Source organism: Chenopodium quinoa, unplaced genomic scaffold (assembly GCF_001683475.1).
Source record: "Chenopodium quinoa cultivar QQ74 unplaced genomic scaffold, ASM168347v1, whole genome shotgun sequence".
In the NCBI taxonomy this organism is placed as follows: Eukaryota; Viridiplantae; Streptophyta; class Magnoliopsida; order Caryophyllales; family Amaranthaceae; genus Chenopodium; species Chenopodium quinoa.
The window spans coordinates 8,697,176-8,719,980 of record NW_018742738.1 but is presented as its reverse complement, the minus strand read 5'-3'; the positions used below and the strand labels follow the sequence as shown (position 1 = coordinate 8,719,980).

The following is a 22,805-nucleotide window of genomic DNA, read 5'->3' as shown; positions in this document are numbered from 1 at the left end:
CTTTTGGGATGAAATTTTTTAATTCCAAGAGAAGACATGGTGTCCCTGGTAGCTCCACTTAGAATTCGATGGTGCATCATTGATTGCTACTGTCTGTATTTGAATGAGAAGGCATGTTTTGATTCTGGTCCTCGAAAATTCTTCTTTGGTGTTAGGCAAAGTGTAAGTAATTTGATTTTTTTTTATATTTAAACACATTTACTTTATAGAAATATATAAACAAGTTCTCATACTTTTAATAGTTTGCATTCTTGCATGTTTGTGAAAACATTGGCAAAGGTGGAATTTCACAAGCTGTTAATGATTTGCACGATTTATGGGAAGGTTGGGTGAGCTATGAGAATCCTGAATGTGATATTATGGATGCTGAACTGGTATATTTCATGCTAAATTACTATCAAAACTTTAAAAAAGTTTTGTTTTTGTGTTCCTCTGTCTAAATCAGTGTTTTAATTTTTCTGTTTCAGATCTATTTTCCTATTCTTGTTGAGAATCACTGCATTTTGTTTGTTATTGATCATACAAAAGAGGTGGTATATTACCTTGACAATATTATCTGGCGTGATGATGCTCTTGAATATACCAAAGAATTGTCTTCACACTAGGTATGTTTATGTTGATTCATTGTTATGTTTCTGTTTACTTATTTTTCCATTAAAATTTTTTTTTTGTTTTTATTTTATTCTAAACTTTTATATTTTATGTCAGTGTGATGAAATGGGTGTTTTTCTCGGAGAAATAAATCATCCAAAGAGTTCTCAACTACCTTCTTATGGGTTTCAAATTGTTGAGTTGGAATGGAGAAAAGATAAAGTTGACAATTTGAACTGTGGGGTGTTTGTCATGACTCACATGCTCCATTTTGTTGGCAAATCGTTCAAATTAAATGAACTGAAAACAGTAATTATAGATCTATTTTGTCTGTAGTTTTTCCCTTTCTAATGCTTTTATTAATTACATATTGATAAGTTTTTTTTTTCTGTTGTGAGATTACTGGGAGAAAATTTCTGCGAGGTGAGATCTGTACCACACTGGTGCTGTGTGATTTGAATGAATATAGGAATGATGTGTTGTTAGAATTAGAGAAGTTCAATGAGAAGAAGAAAGATCCTGCTTATTGCCAGGGAATTGAATTGAGAAGAAAGGATGCAATTGCTGCAAAGAAGAAGAAAGAAAATGAAGAAAGAAAAATGGCAACTGAAGCAGAAGCAAAGGCAGAGGCAGAAGAAGAGAATCCCAAAGGAAAAAGGGCAAAAAAGAAGACAGATAAGTACACTCCTTCTAAAGGGTGAAATGATTGTTAGTTATTAGTTGATTAGGTCTAGGAGTATTTTTTTAACAATGAAAGAACTTAATGTATGTGCATATACATCAAGTTAAATGATGTAATTAAACTTAGTGGTTAGTTTTTGGTTCTTTTGGAATACTGATGTATGTGCATACATTAAGTAATTTGAAAGGTTCTTATGTATGTTTTTTATGGGGTCACTTTTGTGCATAAAAAGGGTTACTTTGTAGCATAAAAAGGGTTACTTTTGTGGGTAGAAATAATAAGTTTATACATGATAAGGTATACTTTTGTGGGTAGATAGGGTAACTTTTATGCATGAAAAGGGTAACTTTTATTGATAAAAGGGGTAACTTTTATTAACAGAAAGGGTAACTATTACCAAAGAAAAGGTTGATTTAGTGGATAGAAAGGATAACTTTTATGCATGAAAAGGGTCACTTTTATGCATGAAAAGGGTAACTTTTATTGATAAAAGGGGTAACTTTTATCAACAGAGGGTAACTATTACCAAAGAAAAGGTTGATTTAGTGGATAGAAAGGATAACTTTTATGCATGAAAAGGGTCACTTTTATGCATGAAAAGGGTTACTTTTATACGTTAAAAGGGTAACATAAGTTGATGTGTTCCAATAATTAAACATGTGCTAATAAAAGTGTCAATCACATTTTCATTAAACTAGTCATATAGTAAAAAAAACAAAAGAAAAATAGTTTAACATAACAAGGTATATTAATTTCGAAAAAAAAATGTTTTAAAAAAGATCTTAAAAGAGTCGTAAGTTAGGTGTCTTTGATCCAAATTCTGAATTTGGAGGTGGCAGTGCTGGTTTTCTTTTTCTCTTGCTTTTTTCAAGTCCTCCTTTTTCTCTCTTGCTTCTTCCTTTTGTTACAGCCCTTTTAGGATCAAGTATTATTGGTACACTTGTGCTTGTACTCGATGCTGAAGAAACGTCAGTATTGCTTTGAGTGCTATCTGCCACATCAGGAATGTTAGAAGAAGCTTCTACACTTTCTTTCTGATCAGCACTAGCAAGTAAGTCTTCCACCATTTTAAGATTGTTTCTGAAGCTTTCTTCCATAAATGCTCTTGTCTCTTCATTTTCTTGACTTTTTAAGATTAGATTGTAGTATTTCCTCATAATTGTTTGCCTCCATGGAATATATTGCTGTTTAGGATCCTGATTCTTCAATCTATCCCATGCCTCTGTTTTTGCAAACTTAGTCCATCTTTTTGAAACATACTTGTCTGGTATTTTTATTACTGAATGCAAATGTAGAATTCTGATGCAATGATAACATAACCATCCAGATGCTTCAAAAAAATTTCAAGTACACCATACAGTCTGGCTCTCATGTATATAGTTTACTTGATGTGCAGACCATGGCTTGTCTTCTAGTGTTACTTGATAAAGTAGGCATTCTTCATTACTGCCTAACATCTGAACAGTTGTTGCCATAGAGTATTCAAACTCCTCTTTAAAATCTCTAAAGAGTGATAAAGTGAAAACCTGTACATCAAAATCATGTAGCTTCATTTAAATTGCTATATATTAGGTGTAATTTATGTACTTGTCAGTTAACTTTTTACCTGTGCAACATGCTTTAGCATTCCAGACAGAGGCAATGAAGTGAATGCTATTGACTTGCTACAGGTAAACTCATCATATTTCTCTGTGCTTCTCCAACGATTGGTTGTCTTCTTAAATATGGTATAAAACTCTGTCAAAGTAGTTGCTTTACTTGCTCTGAATCCTATAGCATGATTAGTGCTTTCACTCCTTTGTGACGATAAGATCCCTGCTGAAAAGAAATCTCTACTAAGGGAAGGACACCATTTGTCTTTCAACTCATACACTCTTTTGTACCAAGAGTGTTTTGTGAACTCATATTTCTGCAACATTGCCTGCCACTTTGCTTCGAATTCTTGTTCTGTCACACACATCTTTAAGCACTGGTTGAATGCAAATTTGAATTCTTTGTCTTTTTTAAGAGCTCCAAATCTAGTTATGGCATTTTGCTCCAAATGCCATATACAAAGTCTATGCCTTGTATTAGGAATCACCTGCTTTGAAAATAAAGGGGTCACTTTATGCTGTTAAAAGGGTTACTTTATGCACTAAAAAGGGTAACGTTATGCAGCTAAAAGGGTAACTTTATGTGAAAAAGGAAAACTTTATTGTCAGAGCTCAAATCTGTAAGATGTCAATATAAATCTTTTACCTCCAGAATTGCATTTGCCATTGCTTGGTCCTGGTCAGTGAATATTGAAGTTGGTTTTCTATCCTCCATAGCTTTGATGAAGGTTTGTAGTAACCACACAAATGAATCTGTCATTTCATCCCCAATAAAAGCACATGCAAACATACAATTATGCCAGTGGTTATTTATGCCAACAAATGGAGCACATATAAGATTATATCTGTTGGTTATGTATGTTGTATCAAAGACAAGAACATCTCCATATATCCTATAGTCTTCTAGCATCATTGAATCTCTCCAAAAGATATTGCAAATTCTTCCTTCTTTGTCAAACTTCACTCTAAAAAAGAAGTTTGGATCCTCTGATTGTTCCTGACTTAAAATGTTCACTAAAGTTTGAGCATCTCCAGCCTCAATTTGTTCCATTCTTAACCTTGAGCAGAAATTCAGGTGATCTACAACACTATGGCCTACATTCTGTTCTCCTCCAGCCTCTGTAGCCATGTAATTGTAAGTGTCCATTGTAGTTAGACCTGAAGATTTAATTATTTTGATTGCTTCAGCTTTTTCCTCTGTCATTTTTCTTTCAGAACGATGCAAATAATGCCACTGTGGCTTTGTTAGCTCGTGGTTATGCTGAATAACATGAGCCACCACCTCAAACTGTCCTTCTGTATTCACTTTTGCTCTTATGCATGCCTTGCAATTCGATCTTGTAATGGCTACTTGTCTTGGCTTTCTTGTTTTTACATTTACATCCTCTTCATCAACCATTTCAACTAACTTTGTTTTCTTCTGACCTGAATGTATCTTTCCCTCAGCAGAACACACATAGTTTTTCTCAGTTACTATTTTTGTGTGTTGTTTGAATCTAGTTGTATGTTTTCTTATTGAAAACCCCAGTATAGCAGCACGTTTTTCATACAATTCCAAAATTTCTTCAAAAGTTTCTCTTACCACACCAACAAATGATCCTCTAAGATCTAAACCATAAGCATCAATTGGATTTGTATCTGTTATTTAATACAAACAAATCAGATAATAACCACAGGCAGCATCAAAAAGGGTAACATTCGTTTGAAAATAGGGTAACTTTTATGCATGAAAAAGGTAACATTTAGGCATTCAAAGGGTTACTTTTTGCATACAATCTGAATTTTCGGCATACAATCTGAGTGTAACATTTGTGCATAAATAGGGTCACTTTTAAGCATGAAAAGGGTAACATTTAGGCATTCAAAGGGTTACTTTTTGCATGCAATCTCAAAAGTTTTGCATTCAATCTGAGGGTAACATTTAGGCATAAGTACGGTCACGTTTATGCATGAAAAGGGTAACAATTATGTATTCGAAGGGTTACTTTTTGCATACAATCTAAAAAATTTATAGAAATTACCTTCATTGCATTTGATTTGGTTGTTTGTTCTAAATTGAATCAATTGATTTATCAGGAACCACTTGATTTTCTGCATTGTGAATTTCGTCTCCTGCATTCTCAATTGCTTCATCTGCATTATCAATTGCTTCATCTGCATTGTCTGGATTGATGAATATTGGTACGAATTCATCTCCAAAACAATTAGTTTCTTCTTCTTCTATAATCGATCGATTTAAATCGATTTCAAATTTTGTCTCAATTTGCCTCTGTTTTTGTAGCAATTCGTGAATGAGATTGCTGCAATTTGTTGTATCGAAAGTCGAATTCTCCATTGATGATCGATTTCTGCAATTTGTAAGTTTTCTAACCTTTTTTCTTCTCGATTGATGATCGTTTTCTGCAATTTTTGCGATTTCTCACTTTTTCTCTCCTCAATGGATGATCGAGAGCTGCGTTTTCTCACTTTCTCTCTCCTCCATTGTTGTTCTGCGTTTTTTTTTATTTTTAGGTATGAAATTCCGCGATTTAAAAAAAAAAAAAAAACAGTAAATGGGTTGCACGTGCGAAAAATCCGATGTACAGTCAAAATACTGTACACCGGGTACATGCAAATGGGATTGAAATACATAATTGGTATATGATGGGATATGATAATCTTTTCATCCATTAATTCTATGGGCAACTTAGTAATATTAGTTGTTTTCTTCCTTCATCTTCCCAATCCCCGAATATTAGTTGCTTTCTTCCTTCATCTTCCCAATCCCCGTCTCCAAATCTCCATTACATTCAGCTGCCTCCATTAACGTCTCCTCCACTCTCCCAATCTTCCTCTGTTGTCACAAACTTAAAGCTCCATTGCTTATTCGAGATGCAAGTTGAATTTTTTGCTGCTCTTCTAGCTTGAAGACGGGTATTCAAAAGATTTAGTTATATAATTACTCTATTCCCTCGTGTTATAAGTTCAGCTTACCCAGAAGAAAAAAAAAAAATTTAACAAAGAATTAGAGTATTACAATGGCAAACCAAAATTTGAAATGGGCCTAAAAATGATTGAGAGAAAAAAAAAATTAATAATGAAGATGCTGATAACACAATAGTACAACAAATCTGATATAAGCAGGCACAACTTTATACAATTATTGACGAGTGATTGTAAGTTATGCTGCTCATCGCCCACTACCACTATGATGGCGATGTTTGTCATCTCTATCCCTACCTCTTGATGAATAATCAGGTTGATCGCCCCTGCTACCATCTAAATCATTGCTGTGATCTGGAAAACGTCTACTTGAGTTATACGAATATGAGCTGTATAATCGGTGAGCTAAGGTATCTTCTGAATCCAAAGGATCATTTCTAACTCTATCACCTGCAGATCTTCCAGAACTAGGACTCCTAGGTGCAGAAACATTTTTCCTTGAGTTGTGGGATGGGGAACTATAGTCGTGGTCATTATACCTCGGTGTATACCTGGAAGCTCTGTCAAAGCCTAATGAATCATTGTCCTTGAAATCACGGTTGTTATGCTCTCGGCGGCGTCCCCTACTATAAGACTCTGCAGAATAATTTGAGTAAGCACCATCAACAAACCGATTCCGATCAGAATTGGAAGGTCTAGTTGCCCAAACTCTTTCATCTGCATCATTCGGGATTGGTGCATTTATGCCAGGAAATTTTACACTTATTTTCTGTGGTGTTTCAACATGTTCCACTTCAAGAATTTCACCCTCCTCTTGGCCCCCCTCCTCTTTGTCCTCTTTGATCTCCTCATCAGAAAATATGGTAATTCCAGAAGGCACATCCTCATCATCTGGCACTGGAATTTCAAATGTTCACAAGATTAGACCGTGAAAGCAAATAATAGATCAAAGAAGCAAAGTAATTTGAAATTATAATGCAAAAATAGAATCCTGACACAATTTTGCACCAACTCTAAGGCAAACTATCCATGGATAAGCTCCACAAGATTAGTGTGATCTCACATTCTGCAGATTTCCAAAGTAAGCTTTCAGCTAGCAGACATGAACACATAACTTTCAGCTAGCAGACATGAACACATAAATTTTCTTTCACATTATGAATAATTTGGACAGCTAATTAGTAATTATTGGTTTGTGCACCAATTAAAATGTACATAAAGTAAAAGAATATGGTCCTATTGAAAAGAACATCAAGTAAACATATATATAGTTCAATCTTAAAGAACATCAGTTTGACCAGGCACACCTCTAATTTATGTTTAGATGCAAGTGATTTTAACACTGCCACAAATATTTTCTTGCCACCTTAAAAAACTTCAGTGTCGATGTATGTTTCACAAATGGGAAAATGTAAAAGAAGAAAAGGAGAGTGCCAAATTCATTTTGGACTAGGTCATGAATTACACTTCTAAACCGGAGAAACTTCAAGGACCTCAAAGGATTTGGGATGTCTTGGTCACATGTAATTAAAGCTGTCTTCAGCCATGGTTGTGCTAGATATTAGGTCAGAAAAAACAGAGTAATTCAACAGAGCAAGAGAAATTAGCCAAACCAATGATAGATTGTATTGCAAGTCAGAATAACCACAATACAACTCCCTTCTTTCAAGAGGAAAGGATGCTCTCCAAGGAATATTTTCCACAATAATTTTCTAGATGATTTCCCCCAATACAAATCCCTCCTTAAATACCCAAAAAAAACTACCAGCTGTGATAACAAACTCAGCACACAAAACAAGGACTAACAAACTTATTTCCTAGATTACCAAATTACCTCTCCCTGTAACTAACTTCCAGCTCACTGTCCAGCTCCTATTTCCTTATCTGACTTCTGTTTGGGCCTTCTCCGAGCATATGTGAAATGCACTACTGGCCTGGGCTGATCTCTTGCAGGTTGTTAGTGTTTTTGTTTTCGAAGGTGATGGTTTCAGATTTAATAGTTTTAACTTGGTGGTTGTTAGCTTGAAAAAGACGATAGAAGCTTTGTGGTAAGACTCATGGTGTTGACAAAGGTGGAATAGCGGAGGCGGCTTAGGTACAAATGAAAGACGAGGGTTGGTGGTGGGCCTTGGTTGATGCCATGGGACAAGAGTGGGTGGGGGTAATTTGTCTTTTTCTTTTCTCTCTCCTTAATATGTGCTCCAAAATGAAATGCATCAAATTAAAAGAAATGGAGGATGTATATAACACAATATTCTTTCTAATTTAGCTGTTATTGTTATATATCTGTTACATATATCCAACAACATTATTAGTCCATATCTTTAACATATTTTATCGTTTGTATTTGTTTTTTTTAAAAAAAAGATGAACTTAAAGGTAATATTTACATTTCTCATCATTTACAATTTTCGTTTTATGCTTTGTTATATCTATATACTATCTCCTCTGTTCCCTTAATATTGCAACATGGGGAGGGGACACGGATTTTAAAGAAGAGAGAGATAGAGAGGAATAAAGATAAAGACTCGTGTAATGAGGAGAGATAAAACATATACAAATAGGGATATGTTGCAATATTTGTGAAACTTCCTAAAATCGTAATGGTTGCAATATTTGTGGAATGGAGGAAGTATATGTTACTAAATTCAAAATACATATCAAGTTATCAACATGTGTCAAAACCTGATATACATTCCAAGCTATTTACGTTCTCAATAGGAAAAATAAAAATAATTGTAATACCTGACCTACCCTTTGGTAGATTGTAGTTACCAAAAGATCAAACACAAACAAAAGGCCATCCACACACCCCCAATACCTATATTCAACATATCAATCACTATTACCATTAGTCAATTAAATTTCTTTTTTTGCATGACTTGCCTGATTTATCTCTTTCAAAATAAATGAATCAATTAAATTCTTGATAACTTACCAGAATGTTTTATTACTTCACTATGGAAAATTTGCAAATTGCAGCCATTTAAAGTTCTTATTTTGCAAATTGCAGCCATTTCAAATTTTTTTTGCAAATTGCAGCCCAAAAGTTCGTATAAATTGTAAATTGCAGCCCGATTCAATTTTTTCATCGGTTTACATGTTCAAAAATCTTCAATTAAGGTTTTAGGGGTCATTTTAGCCCTTAGGGACCCGAATTGAGCTCGGAATTAGCAAAAAAATAACGTAAGTGTCTCATATTTACAGTTTCCCACAAATCGATACAATTTTGTTATGCAAAACGAGATATTTACGTTATTTTTTTGCTAATTCCGAGCTCAATTCGGGCCCTTAAGGGCTAAAATGACCCCTAAAACCATAACCGAAGATTTTTCAACTTGTAAACTGATTAAAAAATTGAATCGGGCTGCAATTTACAATTTATACGAACTTTTGGGCTGCAATTTGCAAAAAAAAATTTAAATGGCTGCAATTTGCAAAATACGAATTTTAAATGGCTGCAATTTGCAAATTTTCCCTTCACTATATTCCCATAATTTCCACCCAATATATTTCATCATTTTTTACTCTTTCATGATGATGCCCACTTATATTATTAATCTTTAGAAAAATTTGCAAACTGCAGCCATTTAAAGTTAGTATTTTATAAATTGCAGCCATTTAAAACTAAAATTACAGCTCAAAAATGGTTATAAATCGTAAATTGCAACCTAATTCAATTTTTTCACCGGTTTGCATGTCGAAATATGTTCGATTAAGGTTTTAGCGGCCACTTTAATTCTTAAGGTTCCAAATTGAGCTCGGAATTGGCAAAAACTTAACGTAAGTGCCTTGCTTTTACCGCAAAAAAAAAAAATAGTTGTCCACAAATCGATACATTTTTGTTACACACACGAGGCACTTACGTTATTTTTTTTACTAATTCCAAGCTCAATTCAGACCCTTAAGAGAAAAAATGACCCCTAAAACCTTAACCGAACTTTTTCGACACGCAAACCGATGAAAATATTGAATTAGGTTGCAATTTGCAATTTTTGTTCTAAATGGCTGCAATTTGTAAATTTTCCTAATCTTTAACCACACTTTTTCACATTCCCTTGCATGGACATCATTGTCCTTTTATGAAAATAAATAAATCAACCACTTGCCCACTTGAACAATATAATACCTAATACAAATAAATTATCCTTAAACTCTGCGCAAATGAGCAATCCCAAGTGATCCTATTATTTAGGAATAGAGGAAGAAACATTATACACACCGGCAAACCCCCCCCCCCCCCACTCTCTTTTACCCTCCCACCCAAAAATAAAAGAAAAAAGACAAAGGCATAACAAGGAGGGAGAATAATATGCATTTGAATTTAATAATTCACTTACCAAGGTACCCTGGAGGATACCCAATTTCTCTCATTCTATTGAGCCACGGGGGTGGATCAAATTCCTGTCAACAAAGAAAAAGAAATAAATCATAGAAATTTTCAGCTTCCAGATATGAGAAAGCTAATTGCAATAAAGCAATGGGGAAAATTCAAGAAATCAGTGCTATATCGTAAATATACATCTTTCTACTTTGTACTTTCTCTGTTCTATAAAGTTCCTCACTCTATCCGTCAAATTCAAAAATAAATGCACATAATATATTTCTCAATCATCTCATTCTAGCACCTTCTACTATGTAAATATATAGAACTTTGGTCCTTAATATCCTTGATTGTATACTAGTAACACACACAAAGAAGGATTCAAATTTTGGACTTGAGAATATGACAATTCAAAAAAATACTTCTTTCGTTTTTTTAGTTGACACCTTTCTTTTATCACACTTATCAATGCACAATTTTAACAATAATATCTATAATTATCAACATTGTAAACTAAGCAAATGCTAATAAAATTTTCATCGATACATTTAAACAAGATCCCATATGACTATGTTTTATCGTAGCTAAAAATCACAAAAGCTTATCACAATGTAGGATGTGAATGGTGCAAAAGGCAAAGTGTGTCAACTAAATAAACGAAGGAAGTAATTAATTTTAACATTTTACAATATTTCAAAAACAATTTTGTCAGCCGTGTTAAGGATTTAACCAAGGTAAAACAAAAAATTACATTTTTGAGGATAAAAAAAATAAATAAATAAACAATTTTAGTATAAAGAGAGTAATAAGTGAAAGGAATATTAAAAATTAAAAAAAAAAAAAAAAAAAAAAAAAAACTGTTTCTACAGATTACATACCCACGAAAAGATTACATAATAAACCAATACAAACAGGAAATAAAAACTACGTTATTCTTGTATACTAGTTACCCAATGTTAATGGACAACAAAATTTAGCTCACTGTTTTATTGGGACAATGGTATATTACAACTCTATAATAATATACACATCAAAAAGAACAAACTCAAAGAACAAACATTTCAAAAAGAACAAACATTTCAACCAGCTTTTACAAACAGTTCAACCAGCTTAAAACCTAGCAGCAAAACAAAATAAAGCAAGCCGACCACTGCTCTACATCTATTACTAATTTTCTTAATGTAGTTAGCTTTTACATAATACGAAGGATTTTTCAAATCAACAAACAAACATTTACAATTTCCACCATATCGGACATGAATTGTATAGCTTTAAAGGTACACATCAGCTAACTAGGATATATCTTACCCCAAGACCCAAAAGTCGCCTTGTTTCTGCATCAAGAACACCAGGCCTTAATCCCTCATACTTACCGCCAGGGGTGTCTTGATAATATCTAGTAGGATTGCGCGTTCCAGCTGTCTGATTACGCTTAGACTTGAGCTGCTTGCGAGAGTTATTAACAGCAGAATTGTCCCTAGGCTTTGGGCATTCTTTAAGTGAATGACTATAAGAACCACAATTAAAACAACGAGGGGCATCCAGTAGCTCCAATCCCCTAGAATGTTGACAAAGAAAACAGAAACCTACAACATCATGAAATAGCTTGAAGACAAAATCAATCAAAGCATGTACAACAAGAAGACAATCCTGGAGATTATACGGGCCCTATGCACTGGTAAAAAAACATAAGGAAGACAGGCAATTGGAAACATGAATGAGCTTTTGATTCTAAATTTTCACCCAATTTATGTTAGCAACAACTTTGATTCAAACTTTTAAAAAAAGTCACTTCTTATAGGACTACAACATGCCTAACTCAGAAATGTAAAAAGAGAAGATTAGTGTGGCCTAAAGTCCTACACCAATCTAAAAAAGTTGGACAAATTCGTTTTTTTTCTCTTTCAAAGTTGCAACATGTCTTGATTTTAGATTATAGGGTAAATACTAAATAATCTAATAAACAGGGATTGACAAATGCTCAAAACCCACTTTACATAAGAACCAGCCAAAATTCAGCTAATGATCGGGGAACGGTCAAAATATCAATAAGTAGAACATGGTAACCCATTGCAAGCCTACTACCACTACAACAGGAAGTCAAAAAATAAAATCATTACCCCTCCAAGTTACTTGATCCATCAACTGACATTGAACTCAATGCAAATTCACGATCATAAAGAGGCACAAATGCATCCTCAACTGGCTTAAAATCCTCGTCTTCTGGCTTCCTTATTTCATCCTCCATCCAGAAGTTCTACAATAAGGTTAAAAAAATTATAAATAAATAAATAGTATTTAAAAAAAAAAAAAAAAAAAAAAAAAAAAAAAAAAAACTCTAGACAACTTTGCATAGCCCTATATGGTAAATCAACACCTCAAATTGAAAGCAAAACCAATACACTGAAGTACTGAACACCCGATTTGGAACTACCATTGGTGAGCTATATAGTCTAGAACTACCATTAGTGAGAGGTCCATATACACATCATTACCACCCGTCTACAAAAAACAATGCATCACGGTATGAACAGCCTTATAATTAAAATTTGATAACCTCTATCACTTGCAAATTGAGTCTCAACCCTTTTATTCTATTTTTAGAAGATGCCCTATGACAATTTGCCAAGTTTGATTGAAACAGATATATGTCAGACAAGCTCATTCTATGATCGTCAAGTACATTGGTAAGATGGTTCACTTCTCACTAAAGTCTATAATGAAAGTTACAGAGGAAAACAACTTTAGGAGTGCTGACTGTGTGACACTAAAAAATCTTGTTTGAAGGCAAAGGTGGAAGCACAACGGAGTCAACTGCGTGGATGCTAAAATACTCTTAGAGAGGTGCTTCTAGGTGATAATGATACAAAAAAATTATTCAGGACACAAGCATTAAATACATAAACAATTGTAAACTTAGATTCTCACAAAAATGAAGATGCATAAAAGCGATTATTGGTGCAATTAATACCATCTAGGCCATCTACCCATTCCTAATGTACTTCTACAAAGCAAATCGTTACCATGAAATAAGAAGCAAGTTAATACACTCACCACAACAGTATTCATTTCTGTGCCAATATCTAGCGCTGGAAAGTATGTTCCTTCTCCAGTTTCTGATCCTCCATTTCGATCCTGTATAAGTTGTTAGACATCCAAACTTTCAATCAAAATTAAGAATATAGCAGTGAAAATTGCTCATACACAAATGAACAAACAGAAACACTGAAAGAATACCAAGGCTTCATTAAAAACACATTGTTTACTGACTTTAATAACCTATTTCACATCAGAACAAACCAGACTTTATCAGAACAATCACTTCAGATTTCTGGAGAGCTACACTGGTTTCCTACCCATCGTGGGAGTGGCACTGTTGTTCAAACGTTGTTAAGAGTACTTTTGGGATACTAGAAGTCTACAAACACATTCCAATTTCCTTAAGGTGAGATGGCTATTAACCCTTTACCCCCCATAGTCCATAGACTTTTCTATGATTACCGGACTTGTCTTCACACTACGGCCCGTGGCTCAGCTGGATATCAGGTTGTCATCCACGGAGGTTTTGGAACTGCTTTGCCTTGTTGCTGAGTCTTTGCGTAGTCGGACTCATGCGGCACTTGTGCTCGTTGGTGTAGCCCTGCTAGCCGACTTTAATAGGGTTCATATACTCGTACTCATTTTTCTCGCTGGCACGATCTCTCTGTAGAGGGAGTCGTGTGTTGTTGCGTTTTCTGTCGTCGGTGCGGATGTTGGCTTGGCTTTGCATTGCAGATATGTACTTGTACTTGCCCCTGACACACTGTCGTACCTCCGAGCTCACTGTGACTGGCCTCTGTAATCTTTTTCCATGATCTTTGTTGAGAACATTCTCAACATTTATTTATTGCAATTGTGGTTCTACGAGCATTTTTTGACACGGGCTCCTGAGTGAATGGAACACGCTCGTTCTTGGTGAGAGCTAGTTGACGTCTGCGAGGAATGTTTGTTGCTATTACTATCACCTCCCTAAGAGGCATATTGTGACACGCTAATCCTGACAATGTAAGTCTCTTAGACTTTACTTATTAACTTGATTTGCTTATTTTGTTATCAATGAAATTCTTGTGTTTGTTGTGGTCGTCCTTTAGTATCGACCTTGGGACATTATCGAGGGTGCCGACATACTTAGCCCATCGCAGTCCTCTCGGGCTAGCTATTGTGGAACCAGTTTGTGATCCCGAAGGATCTCTCGCTCTATAATGGATCCAAGGATGTTGATGGCGTATATAGAGAGCAAGATGCATTGAGGACTAGGTTTTGGTTTACATAGGATAAGACTACACCACTGTGCTAGTCCCACGAGCACAGTCAGCAGTCAGCACTCATCTCCGAGAGGTTGACTTTAATTCCTTTATGATTTTAGTTATAGCTCTCTCATTTCATTGAATAACCTTATTGTGTATTATGTCAACTATTGAGGCGCAGTAAGGCACCTAAGTGCTAGAAAACTCCTAATCACCTTGATGTGCCTTATATCTTTTTTATGCATTGACAATGTTATACCCAATGATTATAATAGTTACATTTACTTTTTGAAGAGAGGTCCTAATAATTTTATTTCATTTCTATGTAGGGTAAATTTTGTCAATGGCTACCTTTTATTAATGATATTAATTAAATAACAAAATCATTGGCAAGGAAGGGTCTTATTTTGAGAGATGGAGATAAAAGTAATACCCACCATGGATGGGGTGGGGGTGGATCCTATGTACTTGCCCTAAATCCACCACACCCTGCCCTCCACCTCCACCCACCATACCCCACCCCATACCTCAAAAAAAAAAAATACTCCTTAATTACATCAAAGCTCACAATCGTCTAACATCCACTTTTAAATAAGAAAAACTAAGTCTAAGAATTGAGTTTCATCTTTATATTATTTTTGTGAACTTAGCTTGGCGATTTGCCCAATTATGAGGGTGTTTATTTGAATTAGAATGAGTACCGCATCTTCAAAATTGTACCCTTCCCACGGCATATAAGCTATGATAAAATGCAAAACAATGAGCACTAAATTGAATAAATACATGGAAGAGACTCCTATTGATACAAATTACATTGCTGGTACAATTCCGGTTTCAACAAAGAAGTGAATTGGTACCAACAAAGCCAAAATTCTAATTGGTACTAAGTAAGCACTACTTTAGCACATGGACCATGTGTGACAAAATATTGCATGGATTTCTTCTTGGTAGTGAAATATAAATTTTAGACTTTGAGAAAAGGTGGTTTAATAAAGGAAAATTTGATAATTACCACCATCTATAGTAGGCAAAATTGGAATTACCACCTCAAGTTTTTTTTAAAAAAAAATTACCACCGGGTTTTCTCCAAATTTTTTAAACTTTCACCCATTCGACGAATGACGTCATCATGGGGCCCAATTTCGCGTTTTCCCTCTCTTTCCCTCTCTCCTCCTCGAATTACCCTGTTTTCCTTAGCCCAAATTGCATGATTTAATTGTGTTTTTGTCTCAATTACTTGTTTAATTGTCCAATTATCATTTCATAAACCCCAATTTTTCAATTTTAGCAAAAACCCCAAATTGACCCTAATTACACTATTCAATTCAATTCGAAATAAGTAAGATTGCAGAAATGTAAACCTACTTTGAGTCATTGAAATCGAATTTCAAAGAAGAATTCGAAAAAAGGGAGAAGGAAGCAATGAAACAGGGGAATTCGAGGGAGAAGAGAGGAAAAACGCAAAATTAGGCCCCATGATGACGTCATTCGTCAAACAGGTGGGAGTTTAAAAGGTTTTGGAAAAAAACTAGGTGGTAATTAAAATAAAAAAAAAACAAAAAAAAAAAAAACCAAACCCTGAGGTGGTAATTCCAATTTTGCCTACTATAGATGGTGGTAATTATCAAATATTCCTTTAATAAATAATGGAATAAGGGTAGTAATTTTACAAAAATTATTTGCAAAAAGTAGTTAATGACGATCTCTCTTTAGATATGATGATTTTTAGTAGTCAAGTCAAAGTAGGTTCAATACACTCGAACATTATTTTTTGGGTTATTTAGGTCTACGTAAAAAAGTTTTCCAAGTCACTATAGCTTGTTCATGAGTCGCTTTATTGGATTGGTTTGAATTCAAGTTGAATTTTGTCTAAGGCATTATTTGCAATTGACACTATGGGCACGTGACATAATAACAAGGATACCACTAGATAAATTAGGGGGGAAAAGCTGCAAATAGTGTATAAGGGGGAGAAGCTACTTTATAGTTGTCAAATTTCTAAAAAAAGCTGCCCATTCTAGTGGTATAAGAGAGAGAAGCAATCTTAGTTTTGGATAAAGATATAAAGAGCAAGAGAGGGGAAATCCACAAGCTAGAGTGATGAGAGCTTACTAGAGTTCCAGAAGAGTTCTGCACGTGCCACTTTGACCACTCCCGTAACAACTCTTCAAGCTTCTGTTTACTTTGTCTGAAATGAAATTGACCCATAAGGCTCTAACCAACAAGAAATTGCATATATACACACACGCGCGGGCGCGCACACACACACACAAACATACATATATATATATATATATATATATATATATATATATATATATATCCAATGAGAAGTTTCTTAAAATAGGAAGAATGAGAAGGATGAAATATGCAAAAGTTTTTCACTAAATGTGCATATTTTTATCACTAAATGTGCAAAATTGATTTTCAAACTAATTAAAATTTGAATTTTCAGAAAAATCAGGAAACGTGCACATTATGTTCAGAATTTATGCACATGGAGCAATGACAATACAACACTAAGGATATAAGTGTAACCTTCATTCTACTATGCAGCTATGCTACTTTGTTTTTGTTATGGGAAAGCATTACCTTAAGATTCCCATTATCAACTTATGATAAAAAATATTTCACTTACAAGACTGACTCTTTCACCATACAAAAATTTCTCTCATTCACCCTTCACCATTTTCCCACCCTTCACAATGTACACTTCTCATCACTATGCTCAAAACATCAAATCAGATGCCCCAGTGACTTTTAACCTGTAGACTTTTATCATAAGAAGAGAGTCCAATGGATCTTTCAAACTGAAAAGGACTAAAAGAGGGGTTAATGTATTTCCTTGTACTCTCAGCTTTCTTTTTTCCTGAATATTCATTAAATACATCCCCGTCACCACAGCCCATCCACCCCCCCCCCTCACTCCCACCCCCGGAACAAAAATAATGGGAATGAGAAGTCACCCTTCAACTTTATAAATAAATAAAAAAAAAAAAAAACAACAATCTCAAACCAACCTTGACAAGCAACGATATTTGACATAGACAGATGGCTGCTCCTCATCCGACGTCATTTGCATTCTCTTAAGACACGATAAAGCTGTAGTTGGCATTGTGAACAAATTCAAAACATCTTAGGTTCACGAAATTAAAAATATAACAATATGCATAGCAATTAATTCATAGTTTATTAACATATAACAACTCCCATCAGCCAATTGCACATGAACAGCAAATCTGAAATCAACTAACAAATGACAAACAACAAAGAAAATGATATTTATAAAACTTTAGGATTCGACCAATATCTGTCTATAACAAGCATATCCCCCTATGCTAAGGGCAGGAGAGGTGACTTCTCTGTGGCTATGATTGGAATTTGGAAATCCAGGCCCACTGAAGTCTGCTTCGGGGGGAAATCCAGGCCCACTGAAGTCAACCCATTAACCAATACTATGTTAAGCTTCCTGGCAATATTCTGCCTAGTATTGGGCAATCCTATAGCCCCTGGGGAGAATAGGCCCATTTTCTAGTTCCATCCTAACATTTTCAGGCTAAAAACTTTAACCAGCAAACTTAAGCTCATTGGTTGAAATGACTCAATGGTATTGACTATTGATGCCTTGCTAATTATAAAATTCTTAAGAGGGTTTCGTTAGGGGGTACTAACCAATAGAGCCAAGCCTGAATAAGAGTAGATTTGGCTCGAATTCAATAAAATTCAGGCAGACTCGGCTCGAGCTGAAACTCGACCAGCCTCAAAATCCAAGCTCAACTCGGGCTCCAATTGCCCCAACAAGGCTCCGCCCGTGGACTAAATTAGGCTCGAATAATTCAACACATTTGCAATCACATTTAAATTTAACTCAATCATCAAATTAGGGTCAAAAAATTCACATGAAATCTTCTCGCTAAGAATATGTTTGCACATAACAAATTCTAGCAACAAAATATTCATAACTTCAGTAAGTAAAGCCAATAGTTCAATAGTCCGCCTTATAAGAACCCTAAATAGACTATATTGACGATTGAATCGACGATATTGTGAAACAGAACCCTAGATTTTGAATTGAATTCAATGTTAACAAATAAACTATTACCTCAGAAACTGCTTCAATGGAGGAGAAGATCAGAAGCCGCTTCAATGGAGAAGTCAGAGCACGATTTAATGGAAACTCAAGAGCACGCTTTGAATTTCGAATGGAAGAGAGAGAAGGTGCAGTGTAAAAGTGAAAAGATCTAATGCACTACTTGCCTCTAAAATTGAAAAACAGGAAGATGAGTAATTCCCAAATTTTTCTTAATAATTAGGGTCGTTACTAAGCCAAGCCTATTTGTGAACTATTTGATGCTCGGCTTGGTTAGAAGAAACTTAGAACTACTGGATCTAAGTTCGGCTTGAGTGGACCTCGCTAGAGTTCGGTTTCCGCTCAAGCTCTTAATAAGCCAAGCCGAAACTATACATGGTTTGACTCGTAAGTTCATGAATAAGTTAGAAAATGTAGGAAATTTTGGATTTTAACACCAAAAAAAAAATAAAAAATAATAAAAATTGGTATTTAAGACCCAAAAAAAAATTAATTATAACAACAAAATTTTTTTAACAAATTTAATTTAACCATCACTTAACCGATTCCATCCAAGAATCTTTTAAGTGGAGCCATAAAGTCACATGTCGCTTTGTTATAGGCTAAATAAATAAAATAAATACGAGTAAAAAGCAAAAATAAAAAATAAAAAAATCCTAAATTTACCTAGCCCCACCACTGCCACCCTCTTGTTCGCCCCTGCCAGGCACAGCTGCCACCCACCAACCCACCATTGGTGCATCCACTACCACCGGTCTAAACCTGATCCACCTGAACACTTCCCCTCCAGTTCTCGCAACCTAAACCGCTCCAAAACCACCTGACCGTAGATGTCCTTCCCAAAAACAGCCACGAATCAGGCCTTAATAGCCAAAATTAGTCGGTTAAGGCCACTCGGCCCCAACACTGGCCAATTTCAGTCATTAGTGGTCGAATTCGTGGCCATTTTTGGGTACTAAGGGTTTCGGTTTGACCGTTTTTTGGTGGTGATGGGGTGGTTTAGGGCTTGGGGGAAAAGGAGAGGGAAGGTTTTGGTGGGTCGGGTAAGGGAGGGGAGGGGATGCGCCGATGGCTGCGTTGGGTGAAGGTGGAGAAGAAGGTGGCGGTGGTAGGGCTAGGGTGGCTTGGTAGTTTTAGGAATTTTATTTATTATTGTGTTAGAAAATAAGGTGAATGCCAAATTACCAATTATTGATTTGATTTTATAATGTCCATATAAGTCCAAAGACTTGTGAACTTATATGGCAATATATGAGTATGATTGTACTCTTAGTATAGGACTCTTGGCTATATATATATGTAGGATGTCATGCAATACTACTACTACACTACAATTTCACTCATCCCCTTTTACTTCTTCTTTACTTCTCTTTTCACTGATTAAAAGACTTTCTATCGGTAAACATTTAACACGTTATAAGCACCAGTTCCTAATCAAGTATATTTATACCTACTTCTAAAGATTTATAACAAATTATACTATCTATTTCTAAATGTTTTGAGGGGTATGCTCTATAGTTGCCCATATTTGAGATCCTCTATACCAGAAACTCAAACATTTATTGTATTATATACCTCAAAAACAATAGTGAAAAACAATTATCTTACTTGTAAAATCATCCTCCTTTGTTTTATTCATGTTGTTATATTGTTTTCGTTGTTTGATTTATGCATGTTACATGCTCATCTTTTACGTAAAGTATTAATTTTTAGTTATAATAATTGCTTAGTAGTAATTCTGCATGCATATTATTAACTAAATTGACAAAAAGATGCAGCCTTTTATACTTATTATTTTTCTTACTTTTACATACTTTTGTGTTTCTTTCCGTTTTCGAACTCATGATCTTTTCTAGATATTAGGGCTCTCGGACCACTATGGCTTGCATTCCCACTGTGATAACCTTTTACAATTATAAATATATATATTTGGACCATAATTTTTGTCAGTATATTAGATTATTATATGATATTTTTACAGTTGTACAGAATAGTAACGGATAAACCTATCTCTATAAAAGGCAGATTTTTCCCCTGATTTCACCACAAATCCCTTATCCCTTCCTACTTTTTATCCAAAAATCACTTAAAATTTTTTTCACCCCCTTCTTCTCCGATATGTTCCCCGTCGACGACAACCAAAACACCCACACCTTCACTTTTGAGGAAGATTTAATGAAGATAAAACAATATTTCCTTCTAATTACGGCGCTTGTAGTTTTATTAGTAGCAATATTAATTTTTGTCATTATGTATAAGTAAAACTCACTTATTTTGTCGTTTTAGTAGATTAAAAGCTTATTTTGTTTTATTATGTTGGCTTTTTGTTATTAATCATCATTGTATAATATTACCGTTATCATTATAATTATTGTTACAACTGTTATTCACTACAAAAATTTGGCCTTTTAGCAACAGGTGAAATCCGTTGCTAATTGCTAAAAATCCGTCGCTGGACATAGCTAGCTACGGATATATCAACGGAATCACTCCGTTGGTAAAACCTTGTCGCTAAATGAATTTAGAGATGGGAAAAAAATACGTCGCTGGACTTAGCAACGAAAAAAAAAATCCGTCGCTGGATTTAGCAACGGAAAAAATAAATTCGTCGCTGGATTTAGCAACGGAAAAATAAATCTGTCGCTAGCTTTACCAACGGATTAAAAAAAATCTGTTGCTAGATTCAGCAACGGAAAAAAAAATTCGTTGCTAGATTCAGCAACGGAAAAAAAATATTTTCAATCCAAAAAAGAGCTGCTATTTGGGTCGACCTGCTGTTAGTAGCAGTCGAACCCGTGACCTCAATGTCAAATAGTGAAACTCGTACCAACTATACCAAATATCATTTTTTTACTTTTACGCACATAATTGATAATAAATGAAAGAAATATTAGAGACGGAATTTAAAATCCGTCTCTAGTTTAGAAACGGAATTTAAAATCCAACTCTAATGTAGAAACGGATTTTCAAATCCGTCTCTAATTTAGAGACGGATTTAAAAATCTGTTTCTAGTTTAGAGACGGATTGAAAATCCGTTTCTAGTTTAGAGACGGATTGAAAATCCGTTTCTAGTTTAGAGACGGATTGAAAATTCGTTTCTAGTTTAGAGATGAATTTAACTTATATAATTTGTATCTAATGTATGTAATATTTTAAATAATTAATTTCAAAAATTATCTAGAGACGGAATAAAAAAATCCTTCGCTCATATTAGCAACGGAAAAAAAAAATTCCGTCTCTAACTTAGCAACGGAAAAAATAAATCCGTCTCTAAATTTAGCAATGGAAAATAAATCTATTGCTAGATTCAGCAACGGAAAATAAATCCGTTGCTAATTTAGCAACGGAAAAAAAATCCGTTTCTAATTTAGAGATGGATTTTCAATTCCGTTGCTAATTTAGCGACGGAATTTTCAATTCCGTCTCTAATTTAGAAACGGATTTTTAAATTCCATCTCTAAATTAATTTTGAGACGGATTTTTTGATTCCGTCTCTAATTTAGAAACGAATAAAATTCCATTGCTAGAATTCCGTTTCTATATGGACATTATTTTGTAGTGATTGTTGTCGTTTTGCTCTTTTTTTTTTTGGCAACTAGCATGATTAATTTTTGCTTAATTATATAATTACTCACAGTAATAAACCAAGGAGGAGAAAAGAACTATATTATTTATGGTTTATTATTAATAACTTAATTATTACTTATTTTATTAACCTAGCTATAATTATGGAAGGACTAAACATATGTGTTGTACATAAAATTTAGGAAAATTTGTAATTATTAATCCCAACTTTCGCCCATTTCCTTTCATTAATCCCAACTTTCGATTATTATTGAATAATCCCAACTTTGGGGGGCATTTTCTTTTATCAGGTCATGACCGGTCAATAAAAGTCAATGACCTATTATAACAAGTAACTTGACACGTGTCAAGCTCTGATTGGTCAAAAAATAAAATAAAAAATAAAAATTACAAAAATTGAAAAAAAATAAAAAAAAAACCCCAAACCTCTCCCTTCCGTTCACCGGACCACCACACCCTAACCCCGACCTTGACATCCCAGCCACCCTTTTACCACCGTGAAACATAACCCCCACCCTAAACTCGTCGGCCACTGCCTTTGGGCCACCAAAACCAACCGATCAACGAACCCCGACCACCAAAACCACCAGCCGCACCACCATGACCTCTAAAACAGCTGGTTCACGCGAAACTCGGCCCCCATTACCACCAGGAGTGCGAATCCCGACTCCCATTACCACCAGCAGCACGAATCTCGACCCCCTTTACCACCAGTAGCGCGAACCTCGACCC

At 34.8% G+C, this 22,805-nt stretch overlaps 2 protein-coding genes across 2 annotated transcripts; both read right to left on the bottom strand.

Annotated features, from left to right (window-relative positions):
* Positions 1-2,055: 2,055 nt before the first annotated feature.
* LOC110724063 (protein FAR1-RELATED SEQUENCE 5-like) lies at positions 2,056-4,674 on the bottom strand. Its single transcript, XM_021903461.1, has 5 exons — positions 4,659-4,674; positions 3,512-4,503; positions 2,880-3,353; positions 2,729-2,799; positions 2,056-2,572 (listed from the first exon to the last, which is right to left on the bottom strand). Exons 1-5 carry the CDS (start codon positions 4,672-4,674, stop codon positions 2,056-2,058), a joined length of 2,070 nt encoding a protein of 689 aa, XP_021759153.1.
* Positions 4,675-5,790: 1,116 nt separating this feature from the next.
* Positions 5,791-18,716, bottom strand: LOC110724201. Its single transcript, XM_021903607.1, has 8 exons — positions 18,500-18,716; positions 17,418-17,499; positions 16,510-16,585; positions 13,166-13,246; positions 12,232-12,368; positions 11,420-11,669; positions 10,128-10,191; positions 5,791-6,684 (listed from the first exon to the last, which is right to left on the bottom strand). Exons 2-8 carry the CDS (start codon positions 17,477-17,479, stop codon positions 6,035-6,037), a joined length of 1,320 nt encoding a protein of 439 aa, XP_021759299.1. The 5' UTR covers positions 17,480-17,499; positions 18,500-18,716; the 3' UTR covers positions 5,791-6,034.
* Positions 18,717-22,805: the final 4,089 nt, after the last annotated feature.

Excerpts from the sequence above, each read along its gene's own strand:
- LOC110724201 (XM_021903607.1), bottom strand. The coding sequence starts at position 17,479 with ATGCAAATGACGTCGGATGAGGAGCAGCCATCTGTCTATGTCAAATAT. Across the intron at positions 12,369-13,165 it reads CAGAAATGAATACTGTTGTG|AACTTCTGGATGGAGGATGA; the intron begins GTGAGTGTATTA and ends ACCTTATTGTAG. Across the intron at positions 10,192-11,419 it reads GGCGACTTTTGGGTCTTGGG|GAATTTGATCCACCCCCGTG; the intron begins GTAAGATATATC and ends CTTTGTTGACAG.
- LOC110724063 (XM_021903461.1), bottom strand. Across the intron at positions 3,354-3,511 it reads TGGCAAATGCAATTCTGGAG|GTGATTCCTAATACAAGGCA; the intron begins GTAAAAGATTTA and ends TTTTCAAAGCAG. Across the intron at positions 2,573-2,728 it reads ATGGCAACAACTGTTCAGAT|AATTCTACATTTGCATTCAG; the intron begins GTTAGGCAGTAA and ends TCATTGCATCAG.